This window comes from Dromaius novaehollandiae, chromosome 1 (genome assembly GCF_036370855.1).
Source record: "Dromaius novaehollandiae isolate bDroNov1 chromosome 1, bDroNov1.hap1, whole genome shotgun sequence".
NCBI lineage: Eukaryota > Metazoa > Chordata > Aves > Casuariiformes > Dromaiidae > Dromaius > Dromaius novaehollandiae.
The window spans coordinates 219,069,082-219,089,674 of NC_088098.1; the positions used below are offsets into that span (position 1 = coordinate 219,069,082).

General features: G+C 62.3%; 1 protein-coding gene across 2 annotated transcripts in view; it reads right to left on the reverse strand.

Moving 5' to 3' along the window:
- DCHS1 (dachsous cadherin-related 1) overlaps nucleotides 1-20,593 on the reverse strand; it is a 52,762-nt gene that overhangs the window by 21,558 nt on the left and 10,611 nt on the right. For both annotated transcript variants that reach the window (XM_064505333.1, XM_064505332.1), the window contains exons 3-7: nucleotides 4,473-4,661; nucleotides 4,128-4,359; nucleotides 2,831-3,067; nucleotides 1,426-2,445; nucleotides 1,090-1,277 (exon numbers count right to left, since the gene is read on the reverse strand). In XM_064505333.1, coding sequence (XP_064361403.1) covers nucleotides 1,090-1,277; nucleotides 1,426-2,445; nucleotides 2,831-3,067; nucleotides 4,128-4,359; nucleotides 4,473-4,661 — 1,866 coding nt within the window. The remainder of the gene's footprint in view (nucleotides 1-1,089; nucleotides 1,278-1,425; nucleotides 2,446-2,830; nucleotides 3,068-4,127; nucleotides 4,360-4,472; nucleotides 4,662-20,593) is intronic.

The window sequence follows — 20,593 nt, forward strand, 5'->3', positions numbered from 1 at the left end:
CAGCATTTCGCGACCCCTCACACACCGGAACGGGTTGCCGAGCTGCAGACACACAGCCCGCAGGGGCTTTTCACACGGCGGGTCCTCGGCCTGCAGCGGTGGCTCAGAGAGAGGACGAGACTAACGCTGCCTTCCTCTGCCCAGCCCTGGCAGCTGCCCCCATCCAGGCCAAGCTTTGCCAGACAGTTTTGCAAGGAGAGAGCATCAGCCGACCATGCAAGAAGAGGGCTCGGCAAGGGAAGGCTGCGAGCGGGAACAGGAGGGGAAAAGGGATGAGCACGCAAGGTCGGACTGGAGCTGCAGGTCCCCAGGTCCCGTGCTGACGGCTTCCCAGGTGCAGCAGAGACCTGCCAGCACCATCCTGCCTGCTCTGACCTGCCTCTGCTGTGCAGCTCGAGCAGGAACCGGGCCAAGAGAAAGACCACAGTCACCGGGATGTTTCAAACCCAGCACGGTGCCGGTGGCTTTAGGAGGCTGCCTGAAGCGCCGTAACAGTCCATCCCTTCGGTTGCAGATTCGTCCCCAGCGAATCCCCACTGATTCATCCATCATGCTCGGAGGGAAAGCTGGGCTGGGGCCCATAGCACGTACCGGGACTCCCGTTCCCAGGACACGGCTGTGAGCGCAGAGCTCAGCCGGGCAGCCCTTCCCTGTCCTCCCAGAAAGCCACGTGGCTGAACTGAGAGTCCTGGGACCCAGAGGACAACAGCAGCTCGTGTCTCCCTGCTTGCGGGTGCTTTGCTTTGGCTCCACGGGGTCGGGGCAAGGGCTCCCTTTCGCCTTCCCTCCTTGCAGACACGTGTGAGCCAACTGCTTCTGCCTGCCGGTCACTGCTATCCGTCCCAGAGCCCTTGGCAGTCCTCGCCTTCTCCATGCACAGGGATGCCCACGTTTCCCAAGGACGTGCCCCTCTTACCGCAGCTCCCTCGGATTTGCCAGACTGCCCCGGCTCCTGCACGGCTGCAACTCGCGCTGGCTGCATCCCCGCCCCAAAACTCTCCTGGGACCCCCTGCCCACTCCTCCTCCTCCTGCGGCACCCCCGGGCTCCCACGCCCCTGCCTCCTCGGGCCTGCGCCTGCTGCCCCTACCTGCACAGGCAGCTCCTGGCCGCTGGCCACGTGCAGAAACGCAGGGGCGTTATCGTTCTCGTCCAGCACGGTGACGTAGATCGTCCCCGTGGCGCTGCGGGGCGGTGCCCCCCCATCCTGCACGATCACCAGCAGCTGGTAGCTGGACTGCTGCTCCCGGTCCAGGCTGAGTTTGGTGCTGAGCTCTCCTGCGAGGGAGAAGCAGGGACAAGATCAGCCCGGAGACCTCTTCGGAAATGGAGCAGGACGCTGAGAGGCGACCATCCCGCTGCAGGGCTGGCCCGGGCTGCACCACCGTGGAGCTGCCCCAGCCGCGGAAGCCGGCAGGTCCCTCACCCGTCTGCGCGTGGACGAGGAAGTGGGGGTCGTGCTGGAGCAGGCGGTAGGAGAGCCGACTGTTCTGCCCGGCATCCCGGTCGCTCGCCATCACCCTCCCCACGCTGCTGCCGGGAGCCTGGTTCTCGGGGACGGTGAAGAAGTAGCGCTCCTCGCTCAGCCGGGGGCTGTTGTCATTCTCGTCGGTGACGCTGATCCGCACGGTGCTGGTGCCCGTTTTCCGGGCTTCGCCCCCGGCACCGCTGCCTGCCGCCGAGGCGAGAACCGTGAGCACGTACAGGTCCCGCGTCTCCCGGTCCAGGGCGCTCTTGACGTACAGCCAGCCGCTCTCGGGCACGATGCCGAAGCTGGCAGCATCCCCGTCGGCGCGCAGGTGGTAGGCGAGGGGGGCGGCGTCCGCGTCGCGTGCCAGGGCCCGCACCTGCAGGAAGCGCGTGCCGACGGGCGCGCCTTCCCGCACCTCCACGCGGTAGGTGAGCGTGTCGAAGATGGGCCCGGCGTCGTGCTCAGCCTGCACGTGCACCAGCAGCGTGAACGTGGCGCTGAGCTGGGGAACGCCACCGTCCCGGGCCACGACGGCCAGCTCGTAGGCAGCGCTGGCCTCGTACTGCAGCGGCCCGAGCAGCCGCACCGCCCCGGACGAGCGCTCCACGCCGAAGGTGCCGTCGCCTCCCGAAGCCAGCTCGAAATGCACCTGGCCGTTGGCACCGCCGTCCCGGTCCTCGGCGTGCAGAGTGTACACCGTGCTCCCAGGCTCGGTGGCCTCCGGCAGCAGAATGGAGTCGGAGGGGGCCGGGAACACTGGCGCGTTGTCATTCACGTCTGACACGGCGATCTTCACGCGCGTGTTGCTGTAGGCGGGGGGGGAACCGCTGCGGGCCTGGACGTCCAGGACGAGGACGGCCTGGGACTCGTGATCAAGAGGCAGGCTGGTGCGGAGCTGCCCCGACCCGGAGTCGATGGAAAAATAGCCATGAGGGTCCCCCGAGGAGATGGAATAAAAGATGTCATCGGCATGGCCTGTGGGCACGCAAACGAAGACAGGAGGAGTGACCCGTGCACCCTGCTCGCCTCCTCAGCCCACCACGGACAGCAGCAGGACTGGGCAGAGCCGCCTGGGCAGCCCTTGCTCTGGAGGTGTAGAGCAGCACTGTGTACGTGTGCAAACGCACAGGCACGTGCACGAGTGTGTATGCACACACACACCCCTGCATAGCCTCGTGGGCATGCGTGTGCGTGAGCACGTGTGTGCGACGGAGGCAGGGCAACAACCATGCGGTGCACGTTCAGATTTGTGCCTCTTAGCGCTCGGGGGGCTCCCAAAGGGGAGGGAACGCAATACGGGACCTTCGAGATGATGCAGAAACGAGGAAAATGTCTGTGCACAAAAAGGACAAGTCCATACCTGGAGGGTTCTGGGCCCGCACAGCCCCCACGCTGGCACCTGGCTGCACGTCCTCGGGCACCGTGAAGAAGTACTGGGCCTGCTCAAAGACGGGCGGTGAGACCGTGCCCTCCACGACGCTGATGTTCACCCGGGCGTTGGGCTGTGCCTGCAGGCCCCCGCCGTCTCGCGCAGAGATCACCAGCTGCACCAGCGTGTTGGCTTTGCCGCTCAGGGACCAGGAGAGGGAGATGACACCTGGGAAGGAAGCGGTTCGCAGGGTGCTGCGCCTGCACCACTGCCGGTCGCCTTCCACGAGGGAAGAGGCCCGTTGCCTTGCCAAATCGCAGCCCTGACAAGAAAGACTTAAAGGGGCAGCAAATAGGGATGGCATTTACCAGGGAAGAACGGGAACGAAGACGGAGAACCCTCCTGGGAACGGCTCCTCAAAGCCTCCCTCTCCACCCTGAAGCCCAGCCCTGAGCTAAGCGGAGGCGAGGGCTCAGGGCGACAAACCGGAGGGCGGTTCTTGGGGAGGGAAAGGAGGGAACGGGAATTCCCGCCTGGGGCGCGGGGCAAGGGTTGGGGCGCAGCAGCAGCTGGTGGGATCCGGGCTGTGGGGAAGCTCCTGGAGGGAGGGTGGGAAGAGGGACCATCCCGGACAGACCCTGCGAAGGAGGTGGCCCTGCACCAGCTTGACCAGTAGGGCTGCCTTGTCCCAGTCCCATGCTGGGAGCTTGTGGACCGGTGCGGGGAGGGTCTGATGTCTGCGCTGAGCGCAGGCCACTGCCTGTCCTGCGGAGAGCCCCGACCGCCACGGGCGAGCAGGGACCCAGCCGCCCAGGAGCCACGCCGGCTTTGGGCAGAGCAGGGCAGGGGACGCCAGGGAGAGAGGGGGGACCGAGGAGGACAGAGCTCCGGGGAGGAGGGGGAACCAGCGTGGGAGAGGAGGGGAACCAGCGTGGGAGAGGAGGGGAACCAGCGTGGGAGGGGAGGGGAGCGGGCGGGGAGGAGGAGCCCAGCGGAGTACAGACAGACGGGGCAAAGCGAGCCGCGTGCGGGAGGAAGAGCACAGTGCGTCAGGGATGGGAACGAGGGAAGGGAGGGGAGGGGGCAAATGGACGAGGCAGGCAGCAGGGCCAAGGGGCAGAGCGTGGGTCTGGGCAGGGGCACACGGGGGCTAAAGAAGCCGGGGCCGGGGCGACACGGCGGGGGAGGAACAGACGTATTCCGGGGCGGTCTGCAGAGCTGAGGGGGCCGTGCGGTAACCCCGGACACCTGCCCACGCCCCACTGCTCGGCTGCCCTCGGGCCCTCACCCGTGTCCTTGTGGAGGGAGAAGAGCGGGGGGGTGTTCCCCAGCACGATGCGGTAGGTCACTTTCCCGTGCAGCCCCTCGTCCTTGTCGTGGGCGGTGACGCGCAGCACGGCGGTGCCCGGCATGCTCTGCGTGCTGATGCTGACGGCGTACTCCAGCGGGTAAAACACCGGCCGGTTGTCGTTTACATCCTCCAGGAAAACCTTCACGTACACCATGGAGTTCAGGCCACCCTGGGGAAGGACCGGATCAGACACGGGGCAGAGAGCGGGGACAAAGACAGCTGTACCCCCTGCGCAGCGCTGGGCCGGCAGCATCGCGTCCCTGCGGCGTCTCCAGCACTCACCCCGTCGACGGCAGTGACGGTGAAGTCGTAGGCGGACGTGCCCTCGTCGCGGTCCAGAGGCTGCGCGGTGCACAGCTGCCCCGTGCGCCCGTCGACGCTGAACTGCGTGGGGACGACGCTGCCAATGCCAGCGCCGATGGAGTAGGAGAGGGAGCCGAAGGGGCCGCTGTCTGCATCCGTGGCCGTCACCTGCGCGGGAGGAGGCACCACGTGAGCAGGGCCCGCAACACCTCCCACGGCGTCTGCACGGGGACCCCAGCCTGGCGGACCCGGACCACCTCCACCTCCACGGCCCGGCGCTGCCCTCTGCCCCGCGGCCCAGAGCCGCCGCGCAGCCCTCGGAGCCGGCCAGGGCAGAGCGGATGACAGCGACCACCCCAGCTCCGCAGCCCTCACCCCAAACAAACCACCACTGTCTCGGCTCGCTCCCTGCAGGAAGACGCAGCCCCCGGGGGCTCACGCTGCAGGCGGTGCCCTGGCAGCCACGGGCACCCCAGGAGCAACCCCCGGGGCCCCGGCCCCCGGGCGGGCACAGAGTTGGGGGGGCACAGCGTTGGGGGGGCACAGCGTTGGGGGGGCACAGCGTTGCACGCGCGGGAGCTGCACCACGCTCGGTGTCTGCGGCACCAGCACGGGTCCCTGCACCGCCGGAGGAGCCTCGTGCCAGGCGACAGCTCCCCTCCCGCACCTCTGGGACAGCGTCGGCAACCCGGAGCTACGGCGCTGCCCCAGCTAGGGGCAAAGACCGCGCCGGGGCAGGGGAAAGGCCAAGCCTCGCACAGATGCCAGGGAACAGCAGCCAAGTGTCCCCAGCGCACCCAGCTCGTCCAGCCAAGGGCGACCCGTGCTTCCACAGCAGCCGGCCATGGCCCCCAGCTCCTTCTCCCCCACGGGACTTCTGAGACAGTGAGGGGAGCGAAGCAGCCCCCTTCCTCCCTACAGCCTGGGCTCTGTCCTGCTCTCTGAGCGTGATGGCAAGGGTGGTACTGCCCGTGACAGCCAGCGCCCACCAGTCCCCGGGGACACACGGGCGGCGGCGGCTGCTGCAGACGCAGCAGAAGGGTCCAGACTGCTGCCGCTTGCAAGGGCCCAGCTCCCCGCGGCTCCTTCCCCAGCCCCGGCACCGCTGCCCAGCCTCACGCACCAGCCGAGAGCTCGGCGAGCAGAACAAAGCTGGAGGAGGGAGCCGGGGGGGGGGGCAGCGGGGCCAGGCCCGGGTGAAGCGGAGTTCAGGGCTCGTCAGCCACAGCCCCTCCCAGCAGCGGCGCTGGGGCCTCGGCTCCCGCGAGCGCGAAGCGCAGGAACGCGGCACGCGCGCCAAGGAAAGGGCCCAGCTGGGGGCTGCGAACAGCGCTTTGCTCCGGGCAGGGCCCCCGACCTGCGCCGTGCACCGCGTCCGCCCAGACAGAGCAACGACAGGGGACAGGGCACAAGACGGCTGGGCAGGGAAGAAGAAATACAGCAGGTACAGGTGAGACCTCCTCCCCACCTGACTTCCGTGTGCTCTGCCCCCAGGGAGGGGAGGCAGCACCTGGGATGCCCCCAGCTCTGCTGCCGGGCAATCCAGCGCCCAGAAAGGAGAAGCAGGAGCCGCAGCACCTCCCTGCCAGCTCTCCTGCCCTGCTGCCGGTGACAGTCTGGCAAGGCAGTGCGGGAAGGGAGAAGCCAGGAGCGCACCACCGCCAAGCACCACACTCCCCGCGCGCAGCACTCGCTCCCTGACCGCACGGCAGCTGCTGGAAGGAGCACCGTGAAACAGGATCCGCTTTTCCTGCTCCAGCTGCGGAGCGCTCAGGACCACAGGTGCTGTGAGAGGAGCCCCAACGCCAGTGCCACAAAGCACTTGGGAAAATAAACGGGGGGCACCTGCCTCCCTTCTGTTCTCAGCCCCCTCCCTCCTGCTGCACTGCCCCGTGCTGCGTCCTGCCTCCTCCTGCCCCAGGGCCAGCAGCAGCTTGGAGGCGCCGGGAGCTCCCGGGTCGGGACAGCTGGGGCTCGGGGGGATCGCAGCGAGCTCTGAGGGGCTTCGGGGGGCTCGTGGGGCCGGTTGAGCCACGGCAGGGCCCGGCACGGGCCAGCGCGGGCAGCAGATGCGGAGTCTGCGCGGCGGGCTGGGCCGCGGCGGCTGCGTGGGGCAGGTGAGCACATGCAGCAGAGACCGCGTATGTGGCTACACCAAGGGTGTAACTGGGTGCAGCACCTAGGCCTTGAGTCTGGACGGGACTGCCGTAAACCTGCACGGTTCAAACCGGAAAATCCCCTCGAAGACCCCAACATCATGCCGATGCTCTCAGCAGAGCAGCAGGAGGGCATGAAGTGAGGGACCCGATGATAAGGACCGACGGCAGCTGGAGCTGCTCATCTGAGAGTACAAACCTGACCTCGCTGGCATTGCTGAAACAAGGGGGAAAAGCCAGGCAGATGGAACTGAAATAACTTCTTAGCACCAATTTGGGAAGGGAGGGGGACACGAGAAGGTGGCATTATCTGCTTCTGAATCTGATAAACAAATTCCCCCATTGAGCTGCTTCCATGGTTCATTTCCTCCTTAAAAAAACTGCATCTTACTTGTAGCTTGCATTTGCCTGACCTCAGTGGCTGCCTCCAGATCTCCTCGTGCTTTGTCAGACTGAACAGGCTGGTATTTCTGGGAGCCTCCCCTGTGCTGGTGTTTGGGCTGCGGTGATGGGGGCTGCAAGCCCTTCTTCAGAGGAACCACACAGGGAGGTTGCTCTGCTCTGTCTCACAGGAGGACAAGTGTCTAGACTTAAAATTATTCTCATACCTCTCTTCTGACCCCTGAACTGGACACCAGATCCAGACACGGCCTCTGTAGAGGCGACCGGAGAGGCCAGGTGACCTGTGTTCTGGCTCCACGCTGGGCATCATGCTGGGGTAACACACCTGCGCCGCTGCAGCTGAGCCGTGTGCTGCTCGCTGCACCCGGGCTTTACCCGAGGATGCTCACAGGCATTGCAGATGGAAACACTCCTGAAACTGGTAAGCTGCCACAGCAGCTGAAATAGGCACCGTGTGGCAAATTAATAACGCCCTTCCTTCAAAACGAACTGCTCCTCAGCCTCAAAGCGCCTTAAAATGCCCATGTCAGCTGCTTTAATGCCCTGTACAGCAGCAAGCTCTAGAGGAAGAATAAGACATTTTCCTCTGGCTCCTCTGGCCAAGGGCCCTGGTGTTCCCAGAGCAGCTCTGATCCCCCACTCCCACCATCCTCCGACGGTTGCCACAGTGGCAGCTATCCGGAAATCCAGCTTTCTGCCACAGGAGCTAGATCAGGCTTTGGGAACACAAGAGAAACACGTGAACTCTCGCTACTAAGCAGTGCGACCTCATCTCCTCGGCTGCTTGCCAGTACCCAGAGCCAGCTCCAGGCAGGACGGTCCCACGGAGCTGGCAGTCTGGCACCGGAGGCAGATCTAGCTGCAGAACCAGGCACGGCATGCTCGGAGGGGACTCCCATTCCCACGTGCCCGGCACCCCAGCTCCCCGTCCAGCTGCGCTGCCCCTCAGGAAGCAGGGAGCGTCCCGGACCTCGCTGCTGCAAAGCTGAAACTGCCCATCCAGCATGACGTAAAAGCAATAAGCCAGTTATTAAGCGGATTTTAAAAACGTGCAACTGGCAGCATAGCTGTAACTGCGGACCAACGGTCCAACGCAAGCCCTGCGCGTACAAACCCCCGGGGTGTCGGCTGGGGCTGACGTATCCTGGGGACTTCTCTGAGCGGCAACACAGGGTTTCATCAGCCGCGAGGTACGGCAGGTACCTCAGCCCTGCAGGGGTGCAGAGCCCACGGCCACGGCCACGGCCACGGCAGAACGGAGTCCGGGATGCGGTACACGTTTTTAGCTGCAAGGATAATTAGCGACCAGAATGGCTCACCAAGGCCTTTGGTGAATTCACCACCTCTGGAAATTTTAAAGTCAAGGCTGCATATTTTTCTAGGAACTTTGCTAAGAGCTAATCCAGGGCAGTCCTGGGCCCTGTATTTAGCACTTACCCCAAAACTTGGAGTGACAGCTGATTTTACCATAACTTGCTTTTGAGGCTCATGGCTTTTGTTTGAGAAACAAGAGGGAAATGAGGCCAGGATGCCTATGGGGCAGCCCAGGAAACACACGAGTCAGGGCAGTGAGGAGCCTGCCCCTCAAACACGCGGGAGCAGGAGTCAGGGCGCTGAGCCTGAATGAGCCCTACAGCTCCCTGATGTCTTTGGATATCCTACCATCACAGGGCCAGGACTGGCTGTTCCCAGGAGCGGCTGTGCAGGAGGAGAAAGGAGGGAAGAAGCAGGCTGCAAGGTCACCACACCAACAGGGGACCCCTGCAAAAACTCAGAGGATCGTTGCACTTTTCCCCAAGATACTTGTGTGTCACCAGTGCAAACAAGACACCTGCATGAACTCATAGGGTCAGCACACAGATGAGATGTAGATGAAGCCGTGGGGGTCACCTCATGCGCACAAGACAACTGCACGAGCTCACGTGGTCACCACCGATACACCAGGCACAGTGTGCCGAAGCAAAGCACGTGCAGTGTTTCTGCCCAAGACTGTAGCACGTGCAGCTGCAACCCCCACGTGCCAAGAGCAGACGGTGCTCATGTGCGGTCTGGTGCAAGGAAGCAAGAGTATCTGCAGGGGAAGGCACAGAGCCGACTGTCTTTGTGCCTGTGCAAGGATGTCTGGCCCTGTCGGGTCACCCTGGGAAGCAGGAGGCAGTTGCTGCTACCATGGGAGGGGAGGAGAGGCTTTTCTCCCCATTCACTGTAGCTATGGGAAGGAGCGAGTGCAGGAAGACTCCTCGCGTTGGGGGAAAATGGTCTGGTGCATCTCGTGGGACAGCAGCGATGCCAGAGCCCAGCAGTCTCTCCCCCCATTAGGACTCCGTAGGTGCTCTTTTGGGCAGGGAGCCCGGTGACCTACACAGCTCTGACATCAGGAGTCCGGACGTTCCCATGCTTCAACCACCTCCTGTCCCAGCCAGAGCAGCAGTGAAGAGGAAGCCACAGTGAATCGTTTCCATGGTTCGTTACATTCTCCGTTAAAGACCTGCTTCTAACTACTGCTGCTACCCCTGAGTCCAGCTCTGCCCTTGTAGGACTGAGGGGCGGCTGTTCTCAGAGACGTCCCGGGTGTTGGTGCTGATGGGTAGACCAGGCAACCGGCCGCACACGCGTTTTCCTGCCCGCAGCCTTCCTGTTCTGGCCTGCAGGACCCATTTTCCTGCAGCCAGGAGAGGACCCAGGACACTGCACATCAGAGCTAACAGCAGAGGGAATGCTTCTGTTCTTTTAATTTATGTAACCCCTGTACAAGGAAATCCCCTTTACGATGCTGTTTTGAGAGAACAAGGTTGCAATGGGAAATCCTTTGCCATGAGATACCGGCTGCATGAACGCATCCTGCGGTTGTATACGAGAGGTGTTTCCGACAGCAATCAGCTCCTTGGTCTTTAAGGCGGAGGGAGATCGAGGCCCAGGGTCCTGCTGCGCGTTCTGCTCCAGCTCAGAAAGGAGCCAGGGTCTCCGAGCAGCGCAGGACCAATGCACTTGGCTGCAACCACGGTATTTCTCTGGGCCCTGCTGCAGCTGTGCACGGTACACAAAGTATTGTTTCTGTTACTCTTAATCCATGCCTTGCTCTCCCGTTCTCTGTAACCCTCCTGGGACAGCCCGGCCTCCTCGCAGCCTTGCACAGAGCCGGCTCAGCCGAGGGGGACACCAGTGTCCCCCAGCGCCGCACACCCTCCTAGCCACGGCCACATCCCGGCCCCGGCCCCTCTCCCGTATCCTACAGCACACCCCATCCCAACCCACCTCGGTGCCCGGCGCTGCCCCACTCATGACGGGAGCAAGGAAGGAGCAGCAGACCCCGGAGCTGGAGCAGGCAGACTTCAGCTTGCCGGGGAGCTGGCAGGTGGGATCCCATGAAGGCAGCTCTGAAGGCCAAGGGAGCTCAGAAGAACTGGCCAGCCTTCCAGACAGCGTCCTCCAAGGACAAGAACAACCGGTCTCGGTACTCGAGAAAACAAGGCGATGTATCAGGAGACCATTCCGGCTAAGCAGGGACCTTATGGCTGAGCCCCAGTGCAAAATGGCAGCACGCAGGAGGTGGGAAGAGGGAGGATCTAAAAAGGAGGGATTTAGAAACACTGTCCAGACACACAGGGATGGTGTCAGGAAAGCTGAAGATCAAGCGAGGTTGGGACTTGCAAGGAAAAAAAATCAAGGGCGATAAGAAGAGCTTCTGCCGCTACACTGGTAATAAAAGGCTGAATAAGAAAAATGTGAGCCCTTTGCTGAATGGGAGGGCTGGTTTAGTGACAGCAGACACGGGTAAAGCTGAGACACTCAACACCTTCTTGGGCTCAGCTCCACCAAGACCTCCTTAGTGGAAGGTTCAAGGAATAGCACTGCCAGCTGGGGATGAAGACTGACTCAGGAATTACTTCAGAAAACTTGACCCATACGAGTCCCTGGGACTCAACAGGCTGCACCCACGGGCGCTGACAGAACCAGGCTTCTGGGGCTGCTCTTCGAAGGGTTGTGGAGATCAGGGGAGATCCTTGACAACAGCAAGAGAGCAATTATTACATTATGGTCTGAGGAGGTACCTGCTTGTCAACCTCACTTTGGTCCCTGGGAAAATCAGGAAGCAAGTCTCCCCAGAGGATGTTTTTGGCCACATGGAAGAGAAGCGGATAGGACAAGCCAGCACGGACTGAGCAAGAGTAAATCGTGCCTGACCAGCCTGATCGCCTTCTGTGATAAAGTCACTGGATTTGTGGATGAAGGGAGAGCAGCGGATGTCATTTACCTCGACTTTAACAAGGTTTTTGACACCATCTCCCAAAATATCCTCATATCCATGTCAGGGGCTGGAGTGCTCGCCCCGAGGTGAGGCTGAGGGACTGGGGCTTGTTCATCCCAGAGGAAAGAAGACCTCAGACCTCAGAGCAGCCAGCCAACACCTACGTGGAGGTTATGGAGGAGACAGAGCCAGGGTCTCCAGTGGTGCATGGCAGGAGAACGAGAGGCAGCAGGTAGAGTGGGTGCCCTGGTAACGAAGGGCACAGAGAAGGCAGAGTTACTGAACGCCTTCTCTGGTTCAGTCTTTACTGCTAAGGCCAGCCCTCAGGAACCCCAGACCCTGGAGACAAGAGAGAAAGTCTGGAGAAAGGAAGACTTTCCCTTGGTTGAGGAGGATCGGTTTAGAGATCATTTAAGCAAACTTGACACCCACAAATCCATGGGCCCCAATGGGATGCATCCACGAGTGCTGAGGGCGCTGGTGGATGTTATTGCTAGGGCACTCTCCATCATCTTTGAAAGGTCATGGAGAAGAGGAGAGGTGCCTGAGGACTGGAGGAAAGCCAGTGTCACGCCAGTCTTCAGAAAGGGCAAGAAGGACGACCCGGGGAACTACAGGCCAGTCAGCCTCACCTCCATCCCTGGAAAGATGATGGAGCAGCTCACCCTGGATGTCATCTCTGAGCATGTGGAGGAAAAGAAGGTGATCAGGAGGTGTCAGCATGGATTCACCAAGGGGAAATCATGCTTAACCGATCTCATAGCCTTCTATGATGGAGTGACTGGCTGGGTTGATGAGGGGAGAGCAGTGGATGTTGCCCACCTCTGACTTCAGCAAGGCTTTCGACACTGTCTCCCATGACATCCTCGTAGGCAAGCTCAGGAATTGTGGGCTAGATGAGTGGACAGTGAGGTGGATTGAGAATTGGCCGAATGGCCGAGCTCAGAGGGTTGTGATCAGCAGCGCAGTCTAGTTGGGGGCCTGTAGCTAGTGGTGACCCCCGGGGTCAGTACTGGGTCCAGTATCGTTCAACTTGTCCATCAGTGACCTGGATGAAGGGACAGAGTGCACCTCAGCAAGTCTGCTGATGATACAAACCTGGGAGGAGCGGCTGATGCCCCCGAGGGCTGGGCTGCCCTTCACAGGGACCTGGACAGGCTGCAGAGAGGGGCAGAGAGGAACCTCAGGAAGTTCAGCAAAGGCAAGTGCAGGGTCCTGCCCTGGGGAGGAATAATAACCCCCTGCACCAGGACAGGCTGGGGGTGACCTGCTGGAGAGCAGCTCTGCGGAGAAGGACCTGGGGGTCCTGGGGGACACCAAGGTGACCACGAGCCAGCAAGGTGCCCGTGTGGCCAAGGCCAGTGGTGTCCTGGGCTGCATTAGGCAGAGCGTTGCCAGCAGGTCGAGGGAGGGGATCCTGCCCCTGTGCTCAGTGCTGGTGAGGCCACAGCTGGAGTGCTGGGTCCAGTGCTGGGCTCCCCAGTACAAGAGAGACATGGAGCTGCTGGAGCGAGACCAGCGGAGAGCTGCTAAGATGATGAAGGGACTGGAGCATCTCTCCTATGAGGAGAGGCTGGGAGAGCTGGGCCTGTTCAGCCTGGAGAAGAGAAGAGTGAGAGGGAATCTCATCAATGTATACAAATATCTGAAGGGAGGGTGTAGAGAGGATGGGGCCAGACTCTTCTCAGTGGTGCCTACAGACAGGACAAGAGGCAATGGGCACAAAGTGAAACACAGGAAGCTCCATCTGAACATGAGGAAAAACTTCTTTCCTGTGAGGGTAAGAGAGCACTGGAACAGGCTGCCCAGAGAGGTGGTGGAGTCTCCTTCCTTGGAGATGTTCAAAACCCGCCTGGACACGGTCCTGTGCAACGTGCTCCAGGTGACCCTGCTTGAGCAGGGGGTTGGACTGGACGATCTCCAGAGGTCCCTGCCAACCTCAACCATCCTGTGATTCCGTGATAGGCTGAAACAAGAGCAGTTCACACTGGATACTGGGAAAAGTTTTCTTCCCATGGGAACATGCCAGCACCGGAGCAGGCTGCCCAGAGACCGGGAAACCTCCATCCGTGGTGGTTCTCCCAACACAACCGGACAGTCGTGAGCAGCCGGGTCTGACCCCGAGCTGCCCCGGCTTTGAGCAGGAGGTTGGACCAGAGACGTCCCAGGGTCCCTGTGCCCTGGATTGCTCTGACTCAGTGATCCAGCTGCTGCCTGTTTCCCCAGCACAGACTATTGGCTACCGTTAAAGGCAGGTTACTGGGCTACCCAGCACTTTGTGCTGATGTACTACAGCTACTCTTCGGTTCTTCGTCCGGTGCTTACCACAGTCCTGTGCTATTTAGTTCCTCACCTCGAACGGTGTAGGGGCCCTACCACAGGGCTCACAGCTGTTGTGCAGAACTAGCTGGGATTTCCTCATATCTGCATCCCTACAAGAGAGGAGACTCGCATCAAACCAAAGGCACCCAGCACCCTTGCGCTCCCAGAGAGCACATCCCTCCATGGGGCCAGGGATTGCCCCACGTCTGTCCACACTCCACATCACAGGGGCAGAGCACGCTGGGGTGCTGTGGGGAACAGCAACGGGCACTGACGACCAAGAGGTCTTTCCAGCAAACTCTGCACCTCCCAGACACGTAACTATGGCCTTTGCAAACAAGTGTTTTAATATATCACATCCTCCAAACTTGCCAGTGTCACAAACAGCAGCTCTGCCCATTCTCCCTCCTCTTAGTATCACCTTAGGCTGTTTCTCCCTTGCAGCAGTGCCTTGGTTTCACTGACGCCTTACACTCAACCTGAGCCTAACTCCAGCACCTCCTGAACTTCCCCTTATTTCCATTGTCGGATACAAGGAGGAAACAACAAAAAACTCAGGTGTGCAACCTATTTCCACATAAGCCTTAAAATTGCCAACCTATCTTATTAGGACTCAAGTTTGGACTAGGATTGAAGCATTAACTAAGGGCATGGGATCCTGCTGACCACCGCTGTCCTGTGCTGAGCCGGCAGAAGAGCCGGAGTGGTATCTGCTAGAGCAGTGCAGGGCTGACATTGCCTGTCACAGACTAACACGCTCTTGGAAGAGGCAGAGGACTGAGGGTGTCAGGGCCCTGAGGGCACTAATAGGCCTTAATGGCCCTGATCAGCCTCACTTGGGACCCCCACCCATCCCCTCTGCCCATAGGTCCAAGGGCCCCATTTAAGCTCAGGCCTGGGCCCCCAATCCTGGCCTAAGTGATATTGTCAGTGTACTCTTCTCCAGCCCTATCTCTGCCTCCTGGACGGACTTCACACCTGGTTGTGGGTAGCTCGTCTCCTGGATGGACCCCTCAGATGCATGTTGCAGCCCTTTCTCTGGCCCTGTGTCCTTTTGCTCCGAACTGGATTCCCTGGATGGGCTCATTGCTTGCCTCGTCTGGGACCGTCCGTGGACCCTGTTAGCAGCAGCTGGCTTTGCCTGCCTGTGGCTGCCTGGGCAGCAGGAATAGTCCTGACATCCAGCATGGATTCAGCCCTGAAACCGAAGCTTCACCCCCTTTTACCATGGGCACTAGTCATCAAGTCTGAGGAGCAGTGCAGAAGCACATGGGAGCTCTTAAGTCCCGAGAGAAAATGGTCCACAGAGAGACTTTGGTCTTTGCAAAGAAACATTCAGATACATGGCATGAGATTCATCATATCCAGCTTTAGACAACCACACTACTGTGACCACAGCGCGAGCATCTGCTTCTGACTCAAACATCCTGGGTCCTCTGTAGACCAGAATGGAAAGAAATGGGCACGTGCTCTGTTCGAGACACTGCTCTAGTCAAGATGGAGATGTCCACACAGAAACTTCCACCATTCGCAGTGTCTCAGGAGCACAAATGACTGACAGCCAAGGGATGGGGAGAACTTCCCTTCGAGGACATATCTGGGTGAAATGCCTTGGTGCCAGGTCTGTAGCCTGCTCTAGCAACATGTCCAGGAAACCACGCACAGTCTCTGCTAAACAAGCACACACTCAGGGACTATCTGCTCCTGCTCTCATTGAGGAAAATGCTGCTGACGACAACTTTGCTAAGGCTGGTGTCGGTACCAATGATGCTGGTGGTATCAGGTCCCTCCCTAATATCACCCTCTCTGCAGGAGCCAGAAGCAAAGGTGACGTGTGCCCAAAATTCACATTGGGACCATCCTCCTCAGGACCTATATAAAGTATCACAAGTTGTCTCAGAACATGGAATTTCAGCTCCACATCCTGCAAACTGCAATCCTCAGGAATAAGCTAAAAACACTACAGTTGTGTCTACCACTGAATAAAATCATGCTGGGACTGTCCCCTGGCCCGGTGGCCAAGTGGCCCCAATGGCCGTATTGGCACTGCTGTGCACTGGCCCTTCTGAAGCCAGCCAGAGCCCAGGCAGGAGCTGGAGGTGGAGCAGCATAGGTAACCGAGGACCCAGTGCTCAAATTCACACCCCGATCCTCTTTTATACGGCAACATAAAGATCTCTTACTGGCACCAGTCCCTACAGGGAGGTCAACGCATTGCCAGTTAACGGTGGCTTGGAGTCTGCAGGCCTCCAGCTACACCAGCTGCCCACGGGTCCAGGAGCTACATTTCAGCCCACGCCTGGGCCTTCAGTCCTTGCCTGACCGTGCCCGGTCCCGCCCCGCTCCCTGCTCTCCCGGCCTGACGACGGGCTGGTGCAGACGGACCCTGGACCTGCTCTGTAGGTAGCTTGTCTGCAGTCCCGGCTGTCGGATGGACCCCGGACCTACCCTGTGGCCTCGTCTCTGGTGTTGCCTCCTGCTGTCCCTGAATGGATTCCCTGGATGGATCCTGGACCCGATCCATTCCCTCATCCCGTCTGGGGCTGTCGATGGAGCCTGTCACCGTCCCCCCAGCCCCACCCGAGTACAGGGGGACTGAACCCTGGCCAGGGAGGGCACGGGCCCCCCGTGCTGGGGCCACCCTCGACGCCGGGCTTGCGCTCCCTCCCCAGCCAGCCCTGCTCTTGCTGGCGGGTGCTGCTGCAGGCCGCACAACGGGCAGAGGGTGGACAACGGGGCAACACGTAGGGGCGTGGGGAAAGGGCGACTGGGCAGCAGAGCAGGCAACGTGCACCCCTGCCATTTCCATCCCAGACAGGCTTCTTCTCAGACCAAACTTGGCTCCCCGGGAGGAGACCTGCCCCCATCTTCCCAGCGAAGGAGGCAGTTGCCGGAGCTGGTATCTCGGCAGGTAACACCCTCCGGAGCGCCTCGAGCCAGAACAGCGCCCGGACAGGCCCAGGGAGGACTGCAACGCACCGTGAGGCACCAGCAAGGTCTTCCCGCACTCTCCAGCCTGTGGCCCGGGACTGTTGCCGCAGCCAGGCAGAGGGGCACCAAGAGGGAGAAGGCTGTACTAGGGGGGAACCGAAGCAGGTTTCCCAAGACTTAGGGAACAGGGTAACCGTTTGGCCACCCTGCCCCATCCCGGAGATGCCTCAGTCACGCCGCTATCGTTCTTTGCACAGAACATCACGACTGACCCATACGCACTGGCCAAAGTCAAGCACGCACAGGCACACGCAGGCTTATGTCGGCTGATGCCGAAAGCGACACCGGCCTCCAGCCAAAGGCCCCGCCGAGCCCCCCCGCCGGCCCTGCAGCTCCGGTCCTCCCGGGAGAGCCGCTCCGCACGCCCAGCCCCGGGTGCAGCGCCGGCACCACCGCGCAGCAGCGTCTGCCGCCCGCCCCTGCCTCCCCGCAGCACGGAGGCTTTCCTCATTCCCAGGGCACCTCGCAGCGCTGCTGCGGCCACAGTAGAGAAGCAAACGGCAAAGAGCAGCGGCGAGGTGTCTTGGGGTTAGGGGGGAAGAGGACACGGCAGGAGTCCCGAGAAGCCCCGACTGCTGAGGAGGGAGGAGGGCAGGTCCCGGGCGGTTCTGCCCCTGCCCACCGCAGGGAGAGGTGGGAGGGCAGAGACGGGCACCGAGGCCTTCAGACCTTGCCATTTTGCCTGCTGCTCCCAGCGCCCTGGCAGGGCGGGAGGGGGGAGAGCAGGGCCCCGAGGCTCTTGCGTTCTCCCAGGGCGGAGGGACAGAGAGGCACAGACCCACACCGGGGTCCTCGGCGGCATCACCCGTGGGAGTCTAGACTCCTCCTTCCCGCAGACCCGCCCGGGGGGATCCACCGGAGCCCCCCAGACATCATCCCCCCAGCTCCACCGCTGGCCCGTGCGTCCCCCCTGCACAGCCCGCAGTGCTGGAGAGGGATGGAGATGCCTCCCGGCAGCCCGGGGCTCCATCCCCTAGCTCTCCGTCCCGTCTCCAGCTCTCCCGTCGGCAGGCGGGGAGGGAGCTCGTCTGGAGCCCTGCCCCGGCTGCAGCTCTGCCGCGCACATGTTGCGCTGCGGCTTTGGCAAACATCTGGCTCCGGGCTCCCGCCCTCGGCGTGACGGCGCTCGGTGGGAGAGGAGGGGAGGCTGGCGCCAGTGCGGTCAGCGATCCCACGCACGGCCCGCTCTGCCTGGTCGCGTGCCAGGCGTCCTGCCCTCCCCGGCCCTGGCACAGCCGCCGACCGGCTGAAAGCAGCCAGGGAGCGGCCGCGGCGGCTATTTCGGGAGCGGTCGCCGGCTCCCGGGCCGCGTCTCAGCCTCCAGCCCGCTCGGGCCTCGGGGGAGCACGCGGGGTCAGCGTTCGGCCCGGAGACCGTCCCGCGCGCGTGGCTGAGGCGAGGGTCAGGCCCCGAGGCGGCAGGGAGCCGGCGGCAGGAGATGCTCCGGGGGGGCCATCCGCACGGCGGCAGCAGCGCCGGCTCCCCGCGGCCCCAGCAGCCGTGGGCAGGGGCAGGGGCTCGCGGCCCGGGCACGGACCGGCACCGGGCGTCACAGCCAGGCACAGCGAGGTGCCGAGAGCGGGGCAAGCAGCGTGGGGCCCCCAGCACCACTCTGGGATGGGCAGAGCAGCGTGGGGCCCCCAGCACCGCCCTGGGATGGGCAGAGCAGCGTGGGGCCCCCAGCACCGCTCTGGGATGGGCAGAGCAGCGTGGGGCCCCCAGCACCGCTCTGGGATGGGCAGAGCAGCGTGGGGCCCCCAGCATCGCTCTGGGATGGGCAGAGCAGCGTGGGGCCTCCAGCACCGCTCTGGGATGGGCAGAGCAGCGTGGGGCCCCCAGCACCGCTCTGGGATGGGCAGAGCAGCACGGGGCCCCCAGCACCGCTCTGGGATGGGCAGAGCAGCGTGGGGCCCCCAGCACCGCTCTGGGATGGGCAGAGCAGCGTGGGGCCTCCAGCACCGCCCTGGGATGGGCAGAGCAGCGTGGGGCCCCCAGCACCGCTCTGGGATGGGCAGAGCAGCGTGGGGCCCCCAGCACCGCTCTGGGATGGGCAGAGCAGCGTGGGGCCCCCAGCACCGCTCTGGGATGGGCAGAGCCCTGGGGTTTGGGAGGAGGGAAGTGGTCTGAACACAGACAGGGGCAGGGAGCTAGAACCATGGAGGGTGAGGCTGTGGTCCCGGAGGAGGCTGCAGCCACCGCAGGCGCCCGGGCAAGCACCGCTCGCACCCCCCGGGAGCCGGGCACCGCTGGGGCAGGGACAGGGTGAGGTGCAGGAAGCGGGACACACGCCGGCACCCGCTTGTCCCTGCTGGCGGGGAGCAGGTAAGTGAGACGGAGCTTCAGCAGGGAGCTGGAGGGTCCCAGGAGCCCCCGAGCACGGGGGTTTGGGATGAGCAGGGCGGGGAGCCAGGCCGCTGCAGTGCAGGAGTGTCCGAGGGGCAGCAGCGGTGGGGGGTGGGGGGCAGCAGGGTCCGGCCGCGGCTCGGGGGGGCCGGTGCCGGCAGGGACCGCAGCCGGGATGCCGGGCTGGGCCTCGGAGCGGGTCTGCGCAGCCGGCGGGAGGGGACGTGGCGGGGCAGCGTGTGCCGCTGAGGCTGGGCTCGGGGCGGCGAGCACGGGTGGGGGGGCCTGGAGCAGCGAGGGTGCGAGCCAGGCTTTGGGGGAGGAAGGGGTGTTTTCGGGGGCCGGGGCGCGAAGGGGAGGGCAGGGGAGGGGGGCGGCTGCGAGGGGGCTGGGGCTCAGCCGGAGGCAGGAGGGAGCCTGCGAGGGGCTGGGGCTGGGGCCGGGGGAGGAGCGGAGCAGGGGGGAGAGGAGCGCGAGGGGCTGGGGCCTCTCGGCTGCAGTGGAAAAGCTGCTGCAGCTCCAGGGGAAATGCTACTTGAATTAATCATGGCGCTGGCTGCTGTGCCAAGCCCAGGAGGAGGCTGCTGGCAGCGCGAGGAAATAACTTTCACAGGAATTTGGAACAAACGCAGCTCTTCTGGCGGTAACAGCAGCGCTCACCTCCCCCACAGCCTCCCCATGTACCAGCATCTCCCCCCGTCCCTGCTCCCCACGTACCCCCGGCTCCCCCGCGCGACAGCCTGAAGCACGATGCCCCCCTCCCTCCTGCACGCTCGCAGGCATCTCCCCATCCTGGCTTTTCTTCCCCTTTCTGAGGAGGGGGAGGCCTGTTTTATGTCATACAAAGCTCTGAAAATAGGTTAATGCTAAATCCCTCGTCCCAAGGAAACAAATGCACGTAGCGATGTCCTCCCCACCTCCAGCCGCTCTCTGCAGCAGCAAAGTCAGCGAGTTGTTCCTCCTCTTGCTGTCCCAGTCCCCGTGCACAGCTGTCCCCGCGTCCTCGCACGGCCGCCCCCTCCAGCAGCACCCGTGCGTCGGGACCATCCCCTCATGGCTCTGCTGGTGCCACAGCACCCACAGTGTATATTTCGGTGCCTGGTCTTTTCCAGAGCCCTTCGGGCAGGCCTCGCTGTCCCGCGCACCCCCAAGACTGCCCGGGCGCGGTGCGTGCAGCACCAGCCCCACGGTCGCACCTCAGACTCGGACTTCGAAACTCAGGAGACTTGCCCTCAAAACGGCAAGACAAGGGTATACATTCGGCATGCTCCTGGCCGGTTTTTGATTTCTGATGTTTTCCTCCCCCAGCAGTTACGTTTACGCGTATGGGTGCAATGCAGATATAGAGGCCCTGGCTCCAAGGTCATTAATACTGGATCTATGCAGGAATCAATAACCCACCATCTCATCGCATTCACATTTCTGTCAAATCTGCCAGTTCACGCAACATGGAGTTTACGCAGCTCTGTGCTTTTTGCTGGCTGCCAGAGAACACTCGATTTAGTTTAAGAAGTTAGAAAGGCCCAGAAAGACAATATCTGACCATGCACACAGCTTGCTGGTACAAAATCAATCCAACATAATGTTTAAAACAAATCTGAGCCAGCAGGGCGAATTTATACCAGAACTGTGCTTCA